The sequence below is a fragment of the Dipodomys spectabilis genome, unplaced genomic scaffold (assembly GCF_019054845.1).
Source record: "Dipodomys spectabilis isolate Male_0828 unplaced genomic scaffold, ASM1905484v1 ptg000095l, whole genome shotgun sequence".
In the NCBI taxonomy this organism is placed as follows: domain Eukaryota; kingdom Metazoa; phylum Chordata; class Mammalia; order Rodentia; family Heteromyidae; genus Dipodomys; species Dipodomys spectabilis.
The window spans coordinates 47,804,058-47,827,024 of record NW_024870772.1 but is presented as its reverse complement, the minus strand read 5'-3'; the positions used below and the strand labels follow the sequence as shown (position 1 = coordinate 47,827,024).

The window sequence follows — 22,967 nt, the reverse complement described above, 5'->3', positions numbered from 1 at the left end:
TATATGAGAGGGTGATAGAGGGAGGGAGAGGGAGACAGAGAGAGGGGAGGGAGAGGGAGGGAAGGGAGAGGGAAGGGGGGGGAGAGAGAGAGAGGGAGGGAGGAGAGAAAGGAGAAAGAGGAGAGAACACGGGAAGGAGAGTAAAGAGAGAGGAGGAAGAGAGAAAGAGAGATTTTACCTGTATTAGCAAGACTCAATGTAAATCCCTTTAAGCTCTTTGATTATGACCTGTAGTTCTGACTAGTCATTGTCAGAGAGAATTAAAGAACAGGGAAAGACAAGACAATCTAAAAGTACTTAATGGGGAAAAAAAAAAAAGAACATGTAAATACCTCAGGATATTCTCTCCACCCAAAGTGGTCTCTACAGAAGTACTTCCAAAATGTATGGTAAATAGAGTTGAAATTACTGGAAGATGGTGTGGACAGCCTCCGTAGTTGGTCAAATTCAGTTGTTTCATACACAGTCATGGCATTGAAATCCGCCCAAAACTCTTGTCCTCTGAAAAGATCCAAGAAAAAACTGCTCAACAAAGTACCTAAATAAATATCCTATTGGACATAAAAAAATTATCTAGAACAGGCTGTTGTAAAAGTTTCAAAACTTGCTTTAACTTAAGATTAAAAAGGCATCACTGAGCCTGGTGCTAGTAGCTCACACCTGTAATCCTAGCTATTCAGGAATGGGATTCAAAGTCAGCTCAGGCATCAAAGTCCACGTGACTCTTCTCTTTCCTCTCCCCAGTGGCACCAAGTCCTAGCACCAGCCAATCAGGGAGTCACACTGAGGATGAAGCTATTAAAAGAGACCAGAGACACAAAGAACCCTCTTGCCCTGCCCCCAACACAATACTTTTCCTAGGTACCAGACATCCTGGACCATTGTAGGAACCTACAAGATTGTTTGATAAAAATTCAGGAAAGCCCATGCAGATGGCTCACGCTTGCAATCCTAGCCACTCAGGAGGCTGAGATCTGAGGATGCAGTTCAAAGCCAGGGCAGGAAAAGCCTTGAGATTCTTATCTCCCATACTCCCCAGAAAACAGGAAGTGGTGCTGTGGTTTAAGTGGTAGAGCACTAGCCTTGAACTGAAGGGAAAGCCCAGAGTTCAAACCCCACAACTGACAAAAACAAAAGTCAGAAAAAAAAGAGAAAAATATCCCAGATAAAGCAAGTACTGCTAATCTACTATCAATATTACATTTTATCCTGTGATGGAAAAAGTGCTGGCCAAACATGGAGTAAAATAGTCTGCATTATTATGTGAGTCAATTATGAGAACATTTTTGTCATTTTGTTAACAGTCTGCTGTTACTGGGCCAGCCCTTTACAACCCACTATAAGAAATACACATTTTACACAATAAGTTTATAAAGCATGGTTGAAATAGAATTTGTTTCCTTTTTAATGGATTGTCATCTAATGTTTGAATTATTTGAACCATTCATTATTTCAAGAAACTGCAAAATGTTCACTTTTTTGTTTGACATTTCTCTAAGAAAACATAAAAAATTAATTATATCATAAAATACACAAACGATGTGCCAAAAAGCACATAACTTGTAAAAAATCAGCATGCTCCTTTAAAAATGTCCAAAGATTTCCAATAACCCCCAATGCTTAGAAATGGTACTAACGAGGAGGTAGTCTTAAAAATAAACACAATTTTAATTAAACATGAGACAGGAATAAAGCAATACAGTTTTAAATCAAATTTTGAAAAACATGAATAGGGATACTGCTAAAGAGAAAGGGATAGAGAGAAGGATTAGAATATGATCAGGGTATCATATATACAGTGAAAAAAGGAATAATGAAACCCGTTATTCTGTGAAGTTCATAAGACAAATTTTTTTAATTAAGAAATCATATTTGAACACAGACTCAAAATGATTTACAGTTCATAGTAATATTTAATTAAAAGGCAAAATGTTTCTGGGAAATTCCAAAAAGATTAAAAAGAAATTCTAACAACCAGAACAATTATGCCTAAGTTAATTTTCATATCAATTTTCACTTAATTTTAGGAGAAGATGATGTTGTAATTATAAAAAGAAATAAATCTTTTCCCCTTGTAAGACCATTTCAAGTTTCTAAACATATTTTCCTCTTTTAAGCTTATTCTCTAGTAATGGCTCCTAATTATGATTTAACAAATCCTCAGTATTTCCTTTAAGGAGTTTTGGAATGGCAGACATTATGATAACATGAATACACAGCCAATGATTTTTGCTGTTTATGTGTCACAATTTATTCTGGACATAACTCTACCAATTTCTGCATAAGCTTCTATTACTGAAACTTCACAGATAATGACTTACATAAGAAAAACACAAATGCAGCTTTTTGCTACATTCTGTGTGCATTTCAGGCCTCTGGGCATTATGAATTTTCTATGACAAATTCTGATTTGGTACAATCAACTGTTCTTTGGATAGATGTATTAAAGTACTGTTTTAGCCGTATCTGATTTTCAATATGCTTTTCTAATCTTGACAGACTAAATAACAAACTTTAAAAACACTAAATTATCTTTTTAAAAGATTAATTTTACCACCTTCACTCTTTTAAAAGTGGGGAATGCTTTAAATTCCAAAGTCAAGAAGAGCTTTTTCGTCCACAATCTGCATCACTGTAAATGTGTACAATACACTTGCCAAATGTTCAACATCTACCACTCTTCTTTATCAAACTATTGTTTCCTATTATCAGAAAGCAGTTATGAGTCATCTATGTGTGGTAAAAGATTGTGGAATGAATTAGGCAATGAATTAAACAGATGTAGTCTGTTTTCCAGTGTCTTCAAAAGAGAGGAAGATGTAACAATGTAAAACCAAAGCAGCAGTACATCTGCCTATCTACATTCACCATTCAGGGAATGAGAGGATTTAGAAAGAACAGATTTTTGTTACTAGTTTCCAGGGACTGATAAAGGTCAGAAAAAACAAAAACGCTTAATCACTCCAAGGTAAGTTTTGTGTAAAAGAAGAATTGGAGGCTGTGTGCCAGTGGCTCAGGCCTATAATCCTATAGCTACTAAGCGGGGGGCTGAGATCTGAGGATCACTGTTCAAAGCCAGCCCAGACAGGAAAGTCCGTGAGACACTTATCTCCAATAAACCACCAGAAAACCAGAAGTGGCGCTATGGCTTAAGTGGTAGAGCGCTACTCTCCTTGAGCTGAAGAGCTGAGGAACAGCGCCCAGGCCCAGAGTTCAAGCCCCACAACAGACCAAGAAAAAGAAAAAAAAAAATGAATTGTAGGAGTAGTTAAAATATTACATAGAAAAATAAATAAATTAATTAAAATATTACATAGAGAATACTACTTGTTAGTAGGAAAGGATTATGTAGAAGAACAAGATAAAAGCATTTTCCAAGTGCTTCACTTCTTGGACTAAGGGAGCAGTTGAGAGTTGGAGGAGTCCTTTCCAACAGGCTACATGAAACAAAGAAATGTGTCCCAGTGTAGGCAATGTGAGAGGGGTCAGGTCATGAATTGAGGAAGTCTAGGATCTCAGATTAGGGTACAATGGTTCAAAAGCAGATAAAGGGTAAAAGAATATGTGAAAACTGAATGTGAGAAACAATGTTAAAACAAGAGGGGGGGGGGAGGGAGTTGCCACTCTGAAAGCAGGGTACAATAATCCTGGAAAATGAGAACCCAATCTGCACAACAACATTCCTACAGAGAGCCAAAGGGTGGGCAGCCACTATTTAGTTAGAGTAGGCTTTGGCTAAATTATCATGCAGTAAAATCAATCAGTATGTTTGTGTATTTGTGTATATATACACAAGCCAGTTCTGGAGCTTGAACTCAGAGCCTGGGTACTGTGCCTAAGCTTTTTTTTTTTTTTGCTGAAAGCTAGCAGTTGTATCACTTGAGCCACAGCTCTACTTCCTGATTTTGGTTGTTAATTGGAAATAAAAAGTCTCACAGATTTCCTTTTCCTGGGTGGGCTTTAAACCAAGATCCTCAGATCTCAGCCTAAATAGCTAGGATTACAGATATGAGCCACCAGTGCCCAGTAATTGTTTTACCAAAGATATAAATCCTATCATCAATCAGGGGTTGGGGGAAATACTGTAAACAAGTTGTAGAGTTTTTCTATAAAAGAAAAATAAATTTGCACTGCAGAAATATTAATAATTCTGTTTTTATATACTTTTCCAAACAAACATGTCACTACATATTATAAGAATCCAGATATACACTTGTGTAGGAAGCAAGGAGCTAGAAGTATGTTTCAGAGGTAGAGTACCTGTTTGACAGACTAGAGGCAGAGACCTAGAGTTCAAACACTAGTATGGAGTAGCGATTGAATAGGAAGTATCCTACAACTGAAGTGAATGCTTCCTTCTGGCCAGTTTCCCACTGTCCAGTCATCCGAAACATCCCCAGCTAGACGCACGTGAGATTCCTGAGCCACCAGAGTCTCTGGAAGTAAAACACCGCAACACATTCAGTTCATCCAAAGCTATAGGTTTCTCAACTTAAAAAAATGCAAGCCAGGCACCAATGGCTCATACCTGTAATTGTAGCTACTCAGGAGGCTGAGATCTGAGGATGGCAGTTCAAAACCAGTCAAGTCAGGGGAGGAAAGTCCATGAGATTCTTTTTTTTTTTTTGTACATTTTTTATTGTAAAAATGCTGTATAGAGGGGTTACAGTTACATGGGCAAGGTAATAAGTACATTTCCTATCGAGCATTGTCGCCTCCTCCTTTGTTTTCCCCCTACCATCCCTGGCCTCCCACCTCCACAACTATCCCACCCCCACCCCAAGTCCATGAGATTCTTATCTTGGATTAACCACCAAAAAGCTGGAAGTAGAGCTGTGGCTCAAGTGGTACCGTGTTAGCCTTGAGCAATAAAGGCTCAGGGAGGACTGGGAAGGTGGCTTAGTGGTAGAGTGCTTGCCTAGCATGCATAAAGCCCTGGGTTCCATTCCTCAGTTCCACATAAACAGAAAAAAAAAAAAAAAAAGGCTGCCTAGGCTGAGTTCAAATTTTAAGACTCGCGCGCGCATGCACGCACGCGCGCGCGCACACACACACACACACAAAGAGAATCTAGGCACAAAACTATTTTAAAATTCTGAAAAGGACCGCTGGTCTCATAGCTGTTTTAATAGCAATAACTCTCATTCAACAAATAGCTTCACACATAATTAAGCCAACATTTTCTAACAATAATAAATTACCACTGCACAGAACACCAACACCCACACTAAGTCAGAAAGGACACCCCACACGTGATTCTTCTACACATATTCCAGATACTAAATAGCAATGATCAAACACTGCTGGGAAGAGAATCAAAACCATCAAAGAAATAGGCATTGAATAAAACAGGAATCTGTAAGTATACACCATTTCTTGATCAGATATATGAATGGTTCTTGGATTTATGCATGGGTTTATGGCTCTTGGGAGCTTAGTAAAGAGTATAATCACATTAGGCAATTCTATTTACAAAGCATTTGAAACAAAAAAGAAGGAAATGTCGCCATTCTTTATCTTAAGTAGATCCACTGATTAAGTACTAGGCTAAATTGAAGAAAAGAGGATGAAAGGGAAAGATGCCAGAGCACCTGCCTAGTGGAACAAACAACCCCAGAGGCAATGTGAGGTCCAGGGACAACTCAGAAGCAGAGGAGACTACTGGGAGAGGGGTCAAGAAAAGGTGCTCAAGGTGTATCCACAGTGCATGAAATGTGAGCCAAGTTTGGTTCCCTACCAGGCAGACAACAGGAAGCAGGCCAACACAGGTGGTTGGAGGGTGACAGCTGTGTGAAAAGCTAACTAGGCATGAGGACAGTGTGTGAGATGCACATGCAGCTCAAGTGGAGGTCAGGTGCGTGTGTCCAGAAAGGAGGTGATAAGGGCTAAGACTAGACTGGAGAAGCTGGCTAAGGTCAGATAAGAAAGAGCTCTGGATTCTGGGTTAAGAGGTCAGACTTGGTACAGTGGCAGTAAGAATCATTGAGATTCAGGTTTGCCTTTTACAAGGTCAAACAGCAGTGGTATGGGGGAGACTGATTATTGGCAAGGAGGATGGGATGGTGAAAGCAAAGGGAAGGGGAGAGACTGGCACTCATTTGCAGGATATTAATTAGTATAGTCATTATTAGAATTTATTATTTTATGCTTAGCTGTTTGCAATTATAGAACTAAACATGAGGTAGAGAAAGAGAACTGAGGAGGCAACATTCAAGGGTTAGAACCAGTCCTTGTGGAGAAGAGAGTATGGAGAGTCCAGGATTGCTGGCATGTACACTCCCAGCCCTTAGACTCCAGGTAGGGAGGACTATGACTGGAAGATACAGCAAGACTGTCTCAAAAGAACAAATATACAACAATAAAAAAAAAAACACCAGGCCGGGCACTGTTGGCTCATGCCTGTAATCCTAGCTACTCAGGAGGCTGAGATCTGAGGATCAGGGTTCAAAGCCAGCCCAGGCAGGAAAGACCGTGAGACTCTTATCTCCAATAAGCCACTCAGACAACTGAAAGTGGCGCTGTGGCTCAAGAGGCAGAGCGCTAGCCTTGAGCTGAAGAACTGAGGGACAGGGCCCCAGGCCAGAGTTCAAGCCCCACGACCCACCAAAAAAAAACAAAAAAAAACAAAAAAACCCACATTGTCAGGATGATTCTGAGCTGGATGACTGGAAAATCCCAATTATAGCAATTACAAAAGGCAAAACAGGGCCGGGCGCCAGTGGCCCACACCTGTAATCCTAGGTATTCAGGAGACTGAGATCCGAGGATCTCGGTTCAAAGCCAGCCTGGGGAGGAAACTCCATGAGACTTTTATCTCCAATAAACCACTAAAAAACCGGAAGTGGTACTGTGGCTCAAGCGATAGAGTGCTGGCCTTGAGCTGAAGAGTGTAGGGAAAGTGCCCAGGCCCAGAGTTCAAGCCCCACGACCGACAAAAAAAAAAGCAAAACAGGCAAACCAGGGTTGAACGGGAAGATAATGTACACAAAATTTCCAACTCAAGACTTCAGCAAAGGTCAATTAGGTATAAACTTTTCTGAACAGTGAGTACCTTGCTCTGTTTCAGCCAGTTAGACTTCGGAACCTTGGCTTCCTGCTTGTAAGGAGTTAACTTGTTTCTACAAGGATACACCTGTGACCTGAGCTATTAACATCCACCTAATCAGCTAGACCAACTAGTCAAGATTGTCAGGACCTCTTATATTACTATCAAGGAAAGTGAAAATACTTCACCAAATGGAGGGTCATAAGGATATAAGGATAAAGATTAAAAGTGGAGAAAAATTTGGCTCTTCTGCTACTAGCATGAGACAGTTTGACAGATGGGAGTATGATAGTTGCTGCCAAAGAAACTTTATAGGTACACAAAATATACCTGGGCTTTTGATACCTGGCTTTGATGTTTCCAGAGCTCCATTAGTAATGCTGGTGCATCTGACAGTTTACATACCCTTCAAACATCTTATAAGGTGATTGGAAGCAAAGCCATGGAATATACAGTACTAACCCATTTTGTGAAAGCAGTGTCTTTTTTTTGTTGTTGTTGGTCCTGGAGCTTGAACTCAAGGCTTGGCACATTCCCTGAACTCTTTTGTTCAAGGCTAGCACTTTACCACTTTGAGTCACAGCATCACTTCCAGGTTTCTGGTGGTGAACTGGCGATAGAGAGTCTCAGGGACTTTCCCTGCCCTGGCTGGCTTTGAACTGTGTTCCTCAGATCTCAACCTCCAGAGTAGCTAGGATTATAGGCATGAGCCACCAGCATCTGGCTATAATAGCTCTATATAGAAGTATAGTAACTATCAATTATTCTGTTACTAATAAAGATTTTTGCCAACACTGTCTCAAAGAGCACAGAGCTGTCAAGAGAGGCAATAAAACATATTTAAAATGCTCACGTGCAAGGCAGCACCTTTCACATTCAGCAGAAGTTAAAATTCTACTTTCAATTTCTGCAACACTGGGGTTTGTTAACAACTGGGTTTTCTTCCCTTTGTATTTGGGAGTAACTTATAGCCCCATACTCCCCAACCCAAACTGGAAGTTCTGATTATTATGCATAGACTTCAGTTACAAGTTAATGAAGAAGTACAAGTTGACTCAACTACAAGATGTAGAAGAACTACAAATACACTCAATTATAAGGTGGGCTAAATTTACCCACCTCACCAGATATGGTAGCTCCAGCACTCAGGAGGCTGAGGCAGAAGGATCTCAAGCTAGAAGTTTATTTTATATATATATATATATATATATATATATATATTGCCAGTTCTAAGGCTTGAACTCAGGGCCCTGGGTACTGTCCCTGAGCTTCTTTTGCTCAAGGCTAGCATACTACCACTTGAGCTCCAGCGCCATTTCCAGCTTTTTCTGAGTAGTTTACTGGAGATAAGAGTCTCATGGACTTTCCTGTCTGAGCTGGCTTTGAGCTATGTCCCTCAGATCTCAGCCTCCTGAGTATCAGAATAGGCGTGAGCTACTAACACCTGGCTATGAGACTCATCTCCGGTAAACTACCCCAAAAAGCTAGAGGTTGAGCTGTAGGCTCAAGTGGTGCAATGCTAGCTTTGAACTTAAAAAGCTCAGGGACAAAGCCCAGCCCTGAGTTCAAAAACTGGCACCAAAACAAACTAATCTTATAGACTAATGCAAGCAAGCCAACACACACACACACAAAACATACACATCCATTTCCAATAAGATGGCGATTAACTTGAAACTCTCCAGAAACAAAAACTGCAGTTGTAGTATCTCACTACTATTTACAGAGGCTTGTGGTTAAATTCTGCACCCCGAGATTGCCAGTTGTTATCATACAACCAAGTTCAGTCACATGTTCTAAGAATAGTGGAAGGTAGCTGTGAGTGACACATAATTTTCAACCATGACCTAATGAGGAAGTGAAACAATTTCCACAAGAACAGCAACCTAGATTTTAGAAACTGTGCTTCAAAACTATCTCAGATCTAATTCTGCTTTATATAGTTAATGCATTTTTATTAAAATTAAAAAATATACCCTTTCTGAAGTGAAATACTTTTAAAATGGTAGTTTCTACCTACCTCAAAGTAGATAATTAAAGCAAAAAAGTCTGCCATATAGTCAAGTCATAACTACATTCAACTTCCTGAATTTGGCAGTACTTATGAAGGGATAAACTTGATTTTATATAAATACATTATTAATAATATATGCAAGATATTACATATAAATAAAGCTGCTTAAAAGTAAATTGTTTTAAATTAATTTGATAACTCAGAACTCATTTATACACAAATGAAATACTAATTATAATTATTCATATCCTCTAATAATATATCCTCTAATAATAATAAATCCTCTAATAATCTCTAGAAAATATAATGTATTAGCTCAATTTCTGGTTTGACATTTAAATTACAAATGACTCTTTAAAAAGTTTTTTATTCAGAATTTTTAATTTAGCCTCATCATTCTCCCCATTACTTTAGATAAATTTAAATTGATAAATGAACTTGGTAGTCTACTTACTATGTACTAGCACCTAGCTCACATACTATTATGTCATAATAGAATCTTGCTGAGAACCTAGTAAATGAACAGGTTTTCACAAACAAACAATAGATTTGAAAAGTACAAATTAATATAGAGAATGCATGTCTGATAGCCTTTAAAATTTTTAGAGTGGGGGAATTTCTATAAAACATATTAGGACATTTATTTTTCTTGGAGAGAAGGACCCAACAAAGAATCTCTGGCAGAGTCAATTTTTTAGACTAGCCTAAAAAAAGTTTTAGCAACAACCTTACACAATACCTCTGATGCTTGACATTATCTGGATAATCCAAATGTCAGAATGCAAAGTTACTTCTGTTTCACATACTCTATTGGGATTCAAGGATGTCTTTCTTTTAATTAAAACCACAATGGAAAGGCAAATCCAGTATTTCTTCACTGCTTATTTTTATTTTCTCAATGCCTGGAAATGAAACTAAGCCAGGTGACAGTAAGAAAGCCAAGGCCAACCACAGCAGGAAATTATTTAGGGTAGTCTTTCTGTGCCCTGATCGGCTGCGGGAACTGTGAAGGTCACAGGGTGCAACGAGACTGGGAGCACGTGGACTACTCCAAACAAAGTTCACACTGCTCCCACCCCTGCCATTCTTCACTGACTACTCAGTGCTGGTAAGAACTTACAGCAATGAACTCTAAGAAATAGCACAGGAATCTTAACACAAAAGAAAACCAAAAGCTAGCAGAGAATTCATCAGTTTAAGCTAAGCTTATTTCCTAATCATTCTCAGAAATGCCATTTCAACCAGCATGAACAACCCCTTCCTGATGCTTAGAAACAACCCTACTAAAACTGCACTTCCACAAAGAATACAAACTTACGGAACTTTCTCAAACACTCCTTACACAATTGGAAAGTCACTAGTTTCTGCAGTGTGAGAAGGGGAACAGTGTCACTGTAGCATTCTCACTCTTAAGAACTTATCCTTTGAAGATGACCATGAGCTCTTGTTCTCTGCTGGTCAACTGGGTGTTCCCAGTAATTAAACAGCCTGAGCAAGGAAAGATGCAAGAGACAGTCTGTTCTGTGGAAACAGCCAACAATGGCGTTTAGTTAACTCTCTGCTGGTCTTAGCAATACTAACTGGATGGATCAGCAAAGGAAACTGGAAGTTTCACACTTAACACAAATTTGTTCTAAAATCTGAGTTCCTGACTACAGAACTGGTTGGATATGTCGGTAATGCTAGCTTTTACACACACTGATTAATGTGTTTGCAAAATACCAACCTGGATAATGATTTTATATTATATCCTTATTTTCAAAACTTGCCAAAATGTATTTCAGAGCTTGTCATGTTATTTCAAATTTTCCTATTAACAAGGAATTTTTATTATAAAATTGCAGCTTTGTTTTTTTGTCTGTTGTGGGGCCTGAACTCTGGGCCTGGGCGCTGTCCCTCAGCTCTTCAGCTCAAGGCTGGCACTCTACCACTTGAGCCACAGTGCCATTTCCCACTTTTTCTGCTTATGTGGTGCTGAGGAATCGAACCCAGGGCCTCACACATGCAAGGCAAGCACTCTACCACTGAGCCACCTTCCCTAAATTGCAGCTTTTAAGTTAATATTTCAGAAGTTGGGCTGGGTTAAGTTTAACTCAGAAGAAATTTTTAGATATGAGTAAGTCCATATATCATATCATTCCTGGTCCCTAGAAAGCTATGATTATCATAATCTAAATATGAAAATAAGCATCTATGCCAGGTGCTGGTGGCTCATGCTGTAATCCTAGCTACTCAGGAGGAGATGAGGATTGTGGTTCAAAGCCAGCCCACACAGGAAAGTTTGAGAGACTCTTATCTCCAATTAACCACTAGAAAATTGGAAGTAGAGCTATGGTTCGAAGTGGTAGAGCTCTAACCTTGATTGAAAGAACCCAGGGGGCTGGGTTCGATTCCTGAGCACCACATACGCAGAAAAAGCAGGAAGTGGCATTGTGGCTCAAGTGGTAGAATGCCAGCCGTGAGCTGAAGAGCTGAGGGACAGCGCCCAGGCCCAGAGCTCAGGCCTCATGACCAATAAAAAGAAAAAAAGAAAAAAGAAGATCCCAGGGATAGAGACCTGGTCCTGAGTTCAAGCCATGTGACCAGCAAAAAAAAAAAGTAATAATAATAATGATAATAACAAAAGCAAATAATAATAAACAAGAAATACTAAGGATTTAAGAAATTCCTTATTAAAATGCATTGCCTTTTTTTCCTCCCAGAAATGGTGAGTTTTAGATGTACTTTATCCTTTGTACAATAGTTTATAGTGTTGCAAAGTACAGTCCAACCCAAGCCCTTAGGCTCTCACCTATAATTCCAAACCCAGAATGAAACAGAAAGTGGCTCAGCCTTCAGCCTTCTATTGTCTTTTACAGATGCAAAATTATTAACTTTAGCTTAAAATTCTCAGATTAATTAAAAAGGAGAAACACTACAATTTTTACAAAGTGAGTTTCTTTCAAATTTACTAGTATCTAATTTGAACAAGCCAGAATCATCATGCAACTCAAAATATATTTTATTCTTTTGTAAAAGTGACATACATATGTACTTAAGTTTTCCTTCCCAACTCACGAAGACTGGTAATATTAAGTTATTGATCTATCATGAATGAGGAACCTTTTACCTGCCAAGGCCCTTAGGATATTTATTACATAATTTGTGGGTCATACAAATACAAGCAGATGGCCAAGAGCAGCTGATGAAACACGTTGGTCCCATCATGTACCACATGATTCTGTGCACTTTACACATCACATGGGCCACAGGTTCCCCATCCCTGGCTAGGTGAAGAGGATCTGAAGTCTTAATTTAAATGCAATCCAAAATCACCACCATGAGACAAAGAACTGCAATTAGTTGTAAGAAATAAATAAGTTATAGAAAATTTCAATCTCAAATGACTGGTTTTAGTACCCTTTCTTGACTAGTCAAGGTTTGTATGTGAACAAAATGATTCATTCTTTAGAAATAGCCTCTGCCAGGTGGAAGTAATTCATATCTTATATCCTAAGTACTCAGAAGGCTGAGATTTGAGGATTTTGGTTCAAAGCCAGCCTGGACATCAAAAAGCCAGAAGTGGAACTGTGGCTCAGGTGGTAGAGTGCTATCCTTGAGAGCAAAAGCTTAGGAACAGCACCCAGACCATGAGTTCAATATCTAGGACCAGCACAAAAAGAATAGTAGTTTCCAAACCTGGAAAAAAAAATGTAGCTCACTGGTCAAGATGAAAAACAGCATTTTAGGAATTTATCATTCCTTAAGGTACAATGTTATTTTAAAAAATCTAGAAATCCTAGTTGAACAGGAAAGAGTCACTGGGGCACAAGAGAGCTAATGAGTCAAAAGCAGTATTCTTTTATATGCCCACTATATGCAAACTTAGTTGTTGTTTTTTGTTTTTTTAGGGCCCAAAGGAATTGCTGCTATTCCTTTTTTTTTTCCTGTTGGGTACAATCAAAATGGAAAGTTTGGATTTGACTCAGTAATAATGTGCCACGCAATTATTCTTATGAATTGCCAGATAACCTTATAAGTTACTTCTTCCAACTATCTAAAAGTTATAAAACCTTTGCTTTCTCCAATGTTCATTTTTATTACATAAACACATCAGTAAAGGACTGACCCCAACCTGAAGCCAGGTGACAGCTGCTTCAGAAAGTCTAATCTGCTTATTGATGAAAAGCCAGAAAGAACATGAATGATTGCTATTGATTTCCATGATAGCGCTACACAGACCCAGTAACTTCTCTAGATTAGTATAGATAGAAGCCAATTAGTTTTATTTCATATGTAAATAGCAGCATAATTCATTGGCCTGCTTTATCCTAAAGCACAAGGCACACATTTTTAAAGTCACTTCAAATACAGTTCTTGCTTATGGAGCTCTCTTTTTTAAACAGAATTTTTTAAATAAATTCAAACATACAGCTGTGTATATTCAAGAACTACCAAAAAGTCACAAGGCACAGTAAGTTTCAGCTGCTTTCTCTCCAGTGTTATCAATAACACATAATGAGTTAGATCACACATCACAGCTGTGTAGGCCAAAGCCAACTTGGCTAATTTAACTATCTAGTAGATTTCAGTCAGGAGCCTGTTCTAGTTTAGGTAATTCACTTTGCAAGTCCTAGAAACCACATCGATTCATACTTCTACTATTAATTATTTAATATGCATTTTTTACACAATTTATGTGAAGTCACTGATGGCATTGTCTCTCAATAACATTAGAAAAAGAAAAAGCTCACGAAAGCTACTGTCAATCAAAACTGTCCAACTACAACTAGCACAGCATTCTAGGCTTCAGTCTTCTGCACAAATCAGTTCCAAAAGAACTGTCCTCTGAGAAAAATTAGCCATGGATTCAGTTTTTAGTTTTCTTCTTTATCACTCTCATTCAACAAATTCAAAATCAGAAGTTGCTGGCTGCATTGCAAGTACCCTTCCAAATAAAACTACAGTTTGTAGTGTGTCCCTTCCTTCTTGATAGGTGACAATAACTAGAAGACTATCCTGGCACAGTTTATAATAAATGAAATGTAAAAACAATGGTGATCTTTAGCGCTAAGTAGAGTTTTAAGTGGTCTCCACAATTTCAATGATCCCAATTATTATCCTAATTAGTGAGACTCTCTTAAAACTGTTTAGTTCTGCGATCCAATTTCACCATCTACTGATGAGTGCCCACTATTAGAGATTGTTTTCTTTATCAAGATTACAGCATTCACTGCTGTTTCCTCAAGTACACATTTTAAATTTAGAAATGTACAAAAGCTTCAACATCCATCTGAGATGTTCCTACACACTAGTTTCTAGTTGGTGTTGGCAATAAACATCTACAAATGAATATAAACAGTAAGAAAGTAAAGATGAGCACTATTATTTCATTATAAAAACAAAATAACTTACTGAACTCTTTAAAAATAAGTTTTTAGTATCTAAACATCTTTGACTAAAGAGCTGAAGAGAATTAAACTTACCTAGCTCAATTTTCTCTCCAAATTCATCCCTAACAAAATGAACACATTTAATTGAGATTAACTTAGAATTTAAAGCCTCATGCTTAGAAAGCAAAATAATTTTACTTCAGTCTGTTGGAGACCCAGAAGTACTGTATAACTTTCCCCAAGTTCCACACAAGGAAGGTAATGTGACATAGTATGTAATAATGGTTTGCCAAATCATAAACTACTCTAAACAATTAGAACAAATGCTATTCATTATTCACTATTCCTGAATCCAAAAATTACTAAGTCTAACTTGGACATATAAACAGCTGAACACACACTTCCTGGTTATGTGCAATCTGCACAGATAGACCAGCTTTTCAGGCCTGACCACAGAGATTAATAACTTTAGCCAAATAATGTGGTAACCATGTGAACCTGGGCTGCTCCAGCTTGTTTGTGAATCTCTCAGCAAGGCTCAACATGCCGTTATCTGCATCTTGTTGCCAGGAAACACAACATCGCTTTGGAATACAAGGAAAGCCAGGTTGCAATGACCACAGGTCAACTTCCCAAAAGCCTAATTTTTGACAGCTGGCTATTTACAATCTTACATTTCTTCCTGTAGTCCAGAGAATTTTGCTTTACTAGTTAATGGTTAACAGTATATACATACTTTTGGGGGGCTATTCTATCAGAGCAGGACCATTTGTAATGTAGGAGTAACTATAGCCATACTTCCACTTCTGGGTTTTGCTGGTTAATTAGAGATAAGTCTCAACAACTTTCTTGAGCAGGCTGGCTTCAGATAATCCTCAGATTTCAGCTTCCTGTAGCTAGGGTAATAGGTCTGAGTCACTGGTGTCTTATGTAGTAGTAGCAGCAATATTATAGGAGTTCGAGAAGTAGTAACTGATTCTTCCTCTACTGATCTGACAAATACTACATCTCAGTAAAATTGATTTGAAAATCAAGCACTTACTACAACTCTTTAGTAACTGATCTAACAGTGTATACTTCTGAGTCCGTAGCAACATACTCTTTATTAAAGCAGCCTTATCAAAGGATAAATACCTAATATCTTGCTAAGGAATTTCTGGACCTTCTGGGCTCAAAATGACTGTCTTGCCTTGCTCACAGTAACAGAACACAATGTGTTAAAAATATGCTAGTTCCTTCCTGATAGTTCAAACAGAAACTTAATGTACCAAGATGCTCAAGTACTCAGTGGCCTGGAAACTGAGTTCATAAGAGTGAAGTAGAGCCAAATGCTGGTGGCTCAAGCTTGTACTTCACTCAGAAGACTGAGATTGGAGGATCACAGTCCGAAGCCAGCCAGGGCAGTAAAGTCTGTGAGACTCATCTCTAGTCAACTACCAAAAAAGAGCTGGAGATGTGGCTCAAGTGATAGAGCACTAGTCTTAAGCTCCAACACACCTGGATAGCACCCAGGCCCTGAGTTCAAGCCCTAGGACCAGCTAAAAAAAAAAGGGGGTGGGGAATGAAGTGGGAGGCCATTGTTCTATGGATTCCTGCAATCTGGAGCTGGAAGGATTAATGACTTTGACAGTGAAGACAATTACCTGAAATAGCAGTTAGAATTGCTAGCTCATAGACAACAGATTTTAGACTACCTTATAAAAAGCAAAAAAGAAAAGAAAAGAAAAAGCCTATAATCCTAGCTACTCAAGAGGCTGAGATCTGCAGATCAAGGTTTGAAGCCAGCCCAGGACATCCAGGAGACTCTTATCTCCAATTAACCACTACTCAAGAAGCTGAGCTGCAGGAGGAACTATTGAGGCAAGGCCAGATGGTTTAAAAAAAAAAAAAAGGCAAAAGCTGCACTCTGGTGGCTTATTGTCTATAATCCTAGCTACTCAGAAGGCTGATCTGAAAATGGAGGAGTTTGTTTTACTTGTTGGAGGGTTGTGGGGCTTGAACTCAGGGCTTAGGTGCTACCCCTCAGCTTTTTGGTTTTGCTCAAGGCTAGCATACAGCCAGTGGAGCCGCAGTTCCTCTTCTGGTTTTTGAATGGCTAATTGGAGATGAGCCTCATAGTTTCCTGACCCCCGCTGGTTTTGAACCGTGATCCTCAGATCGCAGCAACTTGAGTAGCTAGTATTACAGGCATAAACAACCAGCACTTGGCCTGAAAAATCAAGGTTTGAAGCCAGTCAAACCTTGTGACTCTTTGAACTCAGGACATGGGTCCTGTCCCTGAGCTTTTCATTTTGCTCAAGGCTACTGTTCAACTACTTGTACCACAGCTTCACTTCTGGGGTTTTGGTGGCTAATTGAAAATAAGTCAAGGACTTCCCATTCCCAGGCTAGCTTTGAACTACAATTCTCAAGATCTCAACCTCCTGAATAGCTAAGATTACAGGTCTGAGTCACTTACACCTGGCTCCTATGACTCTTATTTCCAATTAACCAGCAAGAAAAGGTTGGACTCAAGGTGTGGCCCAAGTGACATCCCATCAGCTGTAAGCAATAAAGCCAAGTGAGAGGCTCAGAGTTCAAGTCCTTGTATCAGTGCACCAAAAAATTAAAAAAAAAGAATGTCAGGCGCTGGTGGCTCATACCTATAATCCTAGCTACTCAGGAGGCTGTGATCAGAAAGATCATAGTTCGAAGCCAGCCCAGGGCAGGGATGTCTATGTCTTAGCTCCAATAAACCACCCAAAAAAAGGAAGTGGAGCATTAGCTTTGAGCACAAAAATTCTGGTACAAAACCCAGGCCCCAAATTCAAGCCCCAGGACCAGTACAACTAAGTAATAAGCCAGCTAGCTCATGCTTGTAATCTAACTTCTCAGGAGGCTGAGATCTGGGGATCAAGGTTAGAAGCCAGCCAGAAAAGTCCGTGAGCCTCTTATCTCCAGCACAAAAAATAAACAACATACAAGATTTTAAACCTAAATAAATCAGGTTATAAGATTAACCTTGAATTTCCTTTGGAAATCAAGTTATCCTTTTTGATTCAATGAGTATTTGATTCACAACACTGAAATGTATATGCAACTTCTTAGTCATATGCCTGTGGGACAGAATGTCATCTAAGCTATTCAAATAATAAAGTCTTCACTGTTTGGTTAGGTAAATAGCCCCCATTCAAATACCATGAAAAATCAGTATAGCATAATAACCAAAATGAGAGGAAAAACAGAATGCCACATTAGTAATAAAAGAAACCACTATATTAAGCTTTTAGTCTATCTTCTCTAGACCACTTAACAATTGTATTATTAAAATACATACCTATACATCATTCTCATTCTATCATTTTCTGGGTTACAGTAAAATCTTTCCAAGTGCTCTTGGGAATCATTGGATACACTCTGCCACTTCTGAGTAGTTGTCTTCTTGATCTGCCAATGATATGGGAGTATCGTGTGATGCTTCAAGCAATCCCTGCCATAAATACAAGTGCCTTGCAGGAAGTCCATGCAAATTTCTATTTCGTTCTCTTGGTGAGTGTGGTACTGCAGCTGGTTTACCAGCTCAAACACCAGGTCAAGAGAAGCCTCCTCACTTTTGTCCCGGAAAAGCTCAGTGTTCAACTTATTACTGGTGTTCAAAATGTACTGAATTGTAAAAGTGTTTTCTTCAAAAACTCCTGGAACACAATCTCCAGCTTTTTCAACGCAGTCAGGACTAGTAGGAGCTGGAACATCCCCTGAAACTGAATGCAAAACCTCAGCCTGGAAGGGCCCAGCTGTAGAATCCGCCTCTGCCACTGCTCCACTGATAGTTTCAGATGGGAAGCTAGGATCCTGGATTGGAACCACTTGTTCTGGAGTTTCAGTGGAAGGATGGGCTTCTGATAATTGGCTCTCGCTATTTGCCTCCTCAGGAATCAGGACAGACACACTGTTTTCTGCCGGTGGGCATGAAGGAGGGATTTCCAGAGGTTTTTTCACCATAGGTTCATGTAAGCTGCTTTCATCTGTACTCTGGTCTCTAGCTCTAAAAACCTCATCAAGTGAGCCAGATTCTAGCAAAGTGTTTAATATAGGCCTCAAAGACCTCAGGGTTCCAGTTCCCAATCTTTTCTGGTCCTGCTTCTTCTTAAAACAAGTCTTCAGAGGAGTGATCTTCCCAGAGAGCTTCATCTCACATGGAAAGTCATCAGGAGGAGAGGGAGGCTGAACTACGCAGGCTGGCTCAGGTTCAGTGGTTTCCATTTCCATGATGTAGATTAGTTCCAATAGCTCCTCAAAGTCTGAAAATCCTATCGGGAAAGGAAGAATGATTATCATTTGCAAACTGTCAAGTGAATCTTATTTATTCATAAAAATGGTTTGTTAGTTTAAATAAGTCCCTGAAATCCCTTGTCTTGCACTATATTCAGTCTTTGCAAATCAATTTCAACTTTTATTCACAATTAAAGGCTCCAAAGCCTATGGCAGATTAAAAAAAAATTTATCTATGAACTTAAGGTAAAACAGGATGTAACTGTTTGGGGTATAAAATTTTCCTGTGATTGCCTGTCTTGTCCCTTAATGCTTTCTCTATTAAACTCCTTCCTTTGCTAAAAAAAAATAATTATTATCCTGTGATTTTAGGTAGAGATGGGAGAAATAATAAATTAGCTAGCAGGTAAACCACATCTTCCCCAGTTTTGTGGTTCTCCTCACAGTTGCTTATGTATCATCTGTTTCATGAGTTGGCAGAAAAAAATGTTTGTGTGTGTGCCAATCCTAGAGCTTGAATTCAGGGCCCAGGCGCTGTCCTTGAGCTTCTTTGCTCAAGGCTAGTGCTGTAGCGCTTGAGCCACAGTTCTATTTCTGGTTTTCTGGTGGTCAACTGGAGCTAAAAGCCTTAGACTTTCCTGCCCTAGATGGCTTGAAATTGTGATTCTCAAATCTCAGCCTCCTTAGTAGCTAGAATTACATGCATGAGCCAAAGCACACAACTCAAAAACTTACCTCCAGGGGGAAAAAGTTTATTAAATAAAGAATAAATTTCTGGGGCTGGGAAGGTGGCTCATTGGTAGAGTACTTGCCTTCCATGCCTGAGGCCCTGGGTTCGATTCCTCAGCACCACATAAGCAAAAAGAAAGAAGTCGGAAGTGGCACTGTGGCTCAAGTGGTAGAGCACTAGCCTAGCCTTGAACTGAAGAGCTGAGGGACAGCGCCCAGGACCAGAGTTCAGGCCCCACGACTGGACCCCAAAAAATAATAATAATAAAGAATAAATTTCAAAGTTAAACAAGTGAATTTGGGGCAATCATATGCACAGGACACAAGTGCTCAATTGAATTATTATATGAAAGAGAACCAGAAGCCTGCTAAGCCCTTTAGACTTCTAAGTTCTGACATATTCCAAGAATATTCAAGGCCTACTTTTGCAATAAACACATTACTACTGCTGAAAGAATATAGCAGGGTGTGTTTGCCTTTAGCAATAACCACTGCACATAGTGCTAGAAACCAACAACAACTCCCTAACACAAAAAGGGTCTCACAATCCTTGTCTTCAGAAAAGTTACATATATGCATTTTGAAAAGCAAATGAACATATAGAAGAGCAGCAAGAAAATACAGAAAGTATACCATACCAAATTTCAGATTCTAAATGAACTACTAAAAGATTTTTTTTAAAAATGTGTTTTACAAGAATCAGAACTCTTGGTTAAAACAAAAAGGTTTTACAGGCTCAACCTTGTAATCCTAGGTACTCAAGAGGCTGAATTCAGAGGATCAAGGTTCAAAGCCAGCCCAGGCAAGAAAATCTTGGGAATCTTATGTCCAATTAACCACCAAAAGGCCGGAAGTGAAGCTGTGGCTCAAATGGTAGCCTTGGGCAAAAAAACTCTGGAACACACTCACTCGGGTCCTGTGTTCAAGCCCCAAGACCGGCAAACACAAACACACACACACTCACTCACTCTGGAAATATTGACTGAAATAATGCCAGATGAGAGAGGACTGCAAGGATCATCAATCCTCTGCTTTTTTTTCCATAGACTGGAGATGTCTGAAGCAAGGACACTTGATTTAATCACATGTGCATCGTGGGTGTCCAGTATGAGGCCTGGCACAATGCACACTGGATATTCCATAAACATTTTGTTGGCTGGATTACTGAAGAAGAAAAAAGGCAAAGATTCAATGCTTTGTTCTTAGTGATTTGAGTCGAAACCAAAAAAAAAAAAAAAAAAAAGATAAAGCTTGAGTCTGTAGAAAAATGAGTATTAATGATCTATTGGAGAAATCCATAGATCTATGTATAAAGAAGTGCCCAGCTGTCAAGCTCAGAAAAATAAAACACAAAAGCACTGTAAATAACAGTGTTGGTTTAAATACGAGTGGAAAAGGTACGAAAAGGAGAGTTCAGTACGAGCTGGCATGGTGAGGGAAAGCTTCACCAAGGAGGGATCTGACAGGAGACATAAATCAACTGGAAAGCAGCCAAGGCAGGCTTTATTATTCCTCACTCGGTGTCTTGCCTCCAGGCTCTATTGGCACAGATTGTGGTATTCCCTCTCCACCACGCCAAACCGGCCTGTGCCTCCTCCACGCGCGCGCGTGCACACACACACAGCGCAACCACCCGGCCACACTGGTCTGTGCCTTCTTCCTCCAACTCGCACACACAGCACACCCTGCACCGTCACACCCAATCAACGCAAACCAGACACAACCATGTGTCATCTCACACACACACACACACACACACACACAGATCAACCGCCGTCACGCCCCATCAACCCAATCCTGACCCGACCCATGTCACACGCACACACAGACAACTTTTCCCGCTGTCGCCCTTCCTGGAACACGGGAACGACACCGGGAATCGAGGCAAAGAGGAGGGAAGGCGCGGGGACCAAGTTTCCCAGTCAGTCTGCAGCCCAGGGACGTTCGGGGCGGGCGGGCGGCCTCCTCCCGCCTCCCAGGCCCGCTGCTCCTCCGCGACGGCCTTCGCCTCGTGACGCCGGGTCCGGGCGGCCCCGCGTTCCCGACGGTCCCTGGCGACCGCGGCCGCCGCTGGCCCCGCGGGCCGGGTCCGAGCGGCGCCTCCTGCCGGCCGCGGCCGTTACCGCGCCAACGCCGCGGGGCGTCCCGAGCGGCCCCGGCGCCCCCAGCGCCCCCCGCGCCCGGACCCCTGTACGCACCCCGGACAACACTCGGGGCCGCCGCACCGGCCGCTCCCCCGCGCCGCCGGGGCTCCGTCCCACGAGCCCGAGGGGCCCACAGCGCGGGGGGTGCGGGGACCGCGCGGGGGTCCGCGAGGGCCCGGCGCCCGCCAAGTCCCAGGAAAACAAACCCGCACAACTTGGGGGGCGGCGGCGCGAGGGGCGGGGCGGCCCGGGCTCCCGCAGCGCCCGGCGCCCAAGTCCGCGCCGGGCTCCCCTGGGCGCCCGCCCGGCCCGCAGGGACGCGCCCCGTCCGCCGGGCCCCGGAGACCGCGGCAAGGCCCCGGGCGGCGCGCCGCGCACACCTGCCGGACTCCGTGACTAAGTGCGAGTCCGCCCGTCCCGGCGCCGACGAGTCCGGAGCCCCCCCGGCACGGAGACGCCCAAAGCCCTACCTACGGCCCCGGCCGGGTTCCCTGCCCGCCGGGGGGTCGGGGCCGCGCGGCCCGCGCCCGCCCGGCCGCCCGCCCGGGGTCGCCGCGCCGCTCGGAGCCCACCTTTACCTCAGCGCGCTGAGGACCGGCGAGGGCTGACCGCGGAGCCGCGGCGCGGGCAGTGTCGGGGTCGGCGCCGAAGGCGGGCGCCGGCGCCTAGGGACCGCAGCCTGGCGACGCGGCCAGCCGCGCGCGGGCCATCCCTCTGAGCGGAGCGCCGAGAGCCGAGTCCGCGCTCCGAGTCCAGCTAGCTCTCCTGTCACCGCGAGCTCCGCTTTAAGTGGCTTCCGGTCGCCTCCTCCCGGCGGCCCCGTCGCGGAGGAGGAGTCTGGGCGGCGGGTGGGCTGGGTCGGCTGAGGATCTTGCCGTTTATTGGCTGCCCGAAAGTCGGGCCCGCCCCGCGCGCGCGAGTGGGGCGCGGGTGTGCGTGCGCGCGCGCTCCCGCGAGGGGGCGTGCCCCTCCGCGGGCTGGCCGCGGTCGCCCTGGGCTGGGCGGCGCGCCTGCGTGGGGCGAGCGGCGCGCTCGGGAGGGACAGAGGGTCACTTTGTTCCGCGGGGACCCGGCTCCCGCTGGAGGGAGGGTGTGGGACGGAACGACCCGTTTCGGTGCGGGCCGGCTTTGTCCCTCCGCCGCCTCCCCCGACACCGCTGGACCCTGCGAGGAGGCCAACGGTTGCTACAGCCGCGGCCGCCAGACGGGGTCGCCGGCCCCGCGCCGGACGGGCGGGAAAGGCTCTCAGGGCCTGCCGGCCTCGGGGCCCCTGGCCTGGAGGCCTCGATGGCCGAGGCCCACGGACGCCTACGACCTCCCAGAGCCCCCGAGCCCCCAAGACCGCAGCCCTGGCCCCCCCACCGTGACCCCGACCCCCTAAGACCCGCAGCCCCGGCCCACCCCACCGTGGC

At 42.4% G+C, this 22,967-nt stretch overlaps 1 protein-coding gene across 2 annotated transcripts in view; it reads right to left on the bottom strand.

Annotated features, from left to right (window-relative positions):
* LOC122112602 (TCDD inducible poly(ADP-ribose) polymerase) overlaps positions 1-22,303 on the bottom strand; it is a 34,033-nt gene extending 11,730 nt beyond the window's left edge. For both annotated transcript variants that reach the window (XR_006148244.1, XM_042685459.1), the window contains exons 1-3: positions 22,134-22,303; positions 17,748-18,720; positions 333-501 (exon numbers count right to left, since the gene is read on the bottom strand). Coding sequence is in view for 1 of the 2 variants with exons in the window: in XM_042685459.1 (XP_042541393.1) it covers positions 333-501; positions 17,748-18,679 (1,101 nt within the window). In the remaining variant the exon portion in view is untranslated. The remainder of the gene's footprint in view (positions 1-332; positions 502-17,747; positions 18,721-22,133) is intronic.
* Between the last annotated feature and the right edge of the window lie 664 nt (positions 22,304-22,967).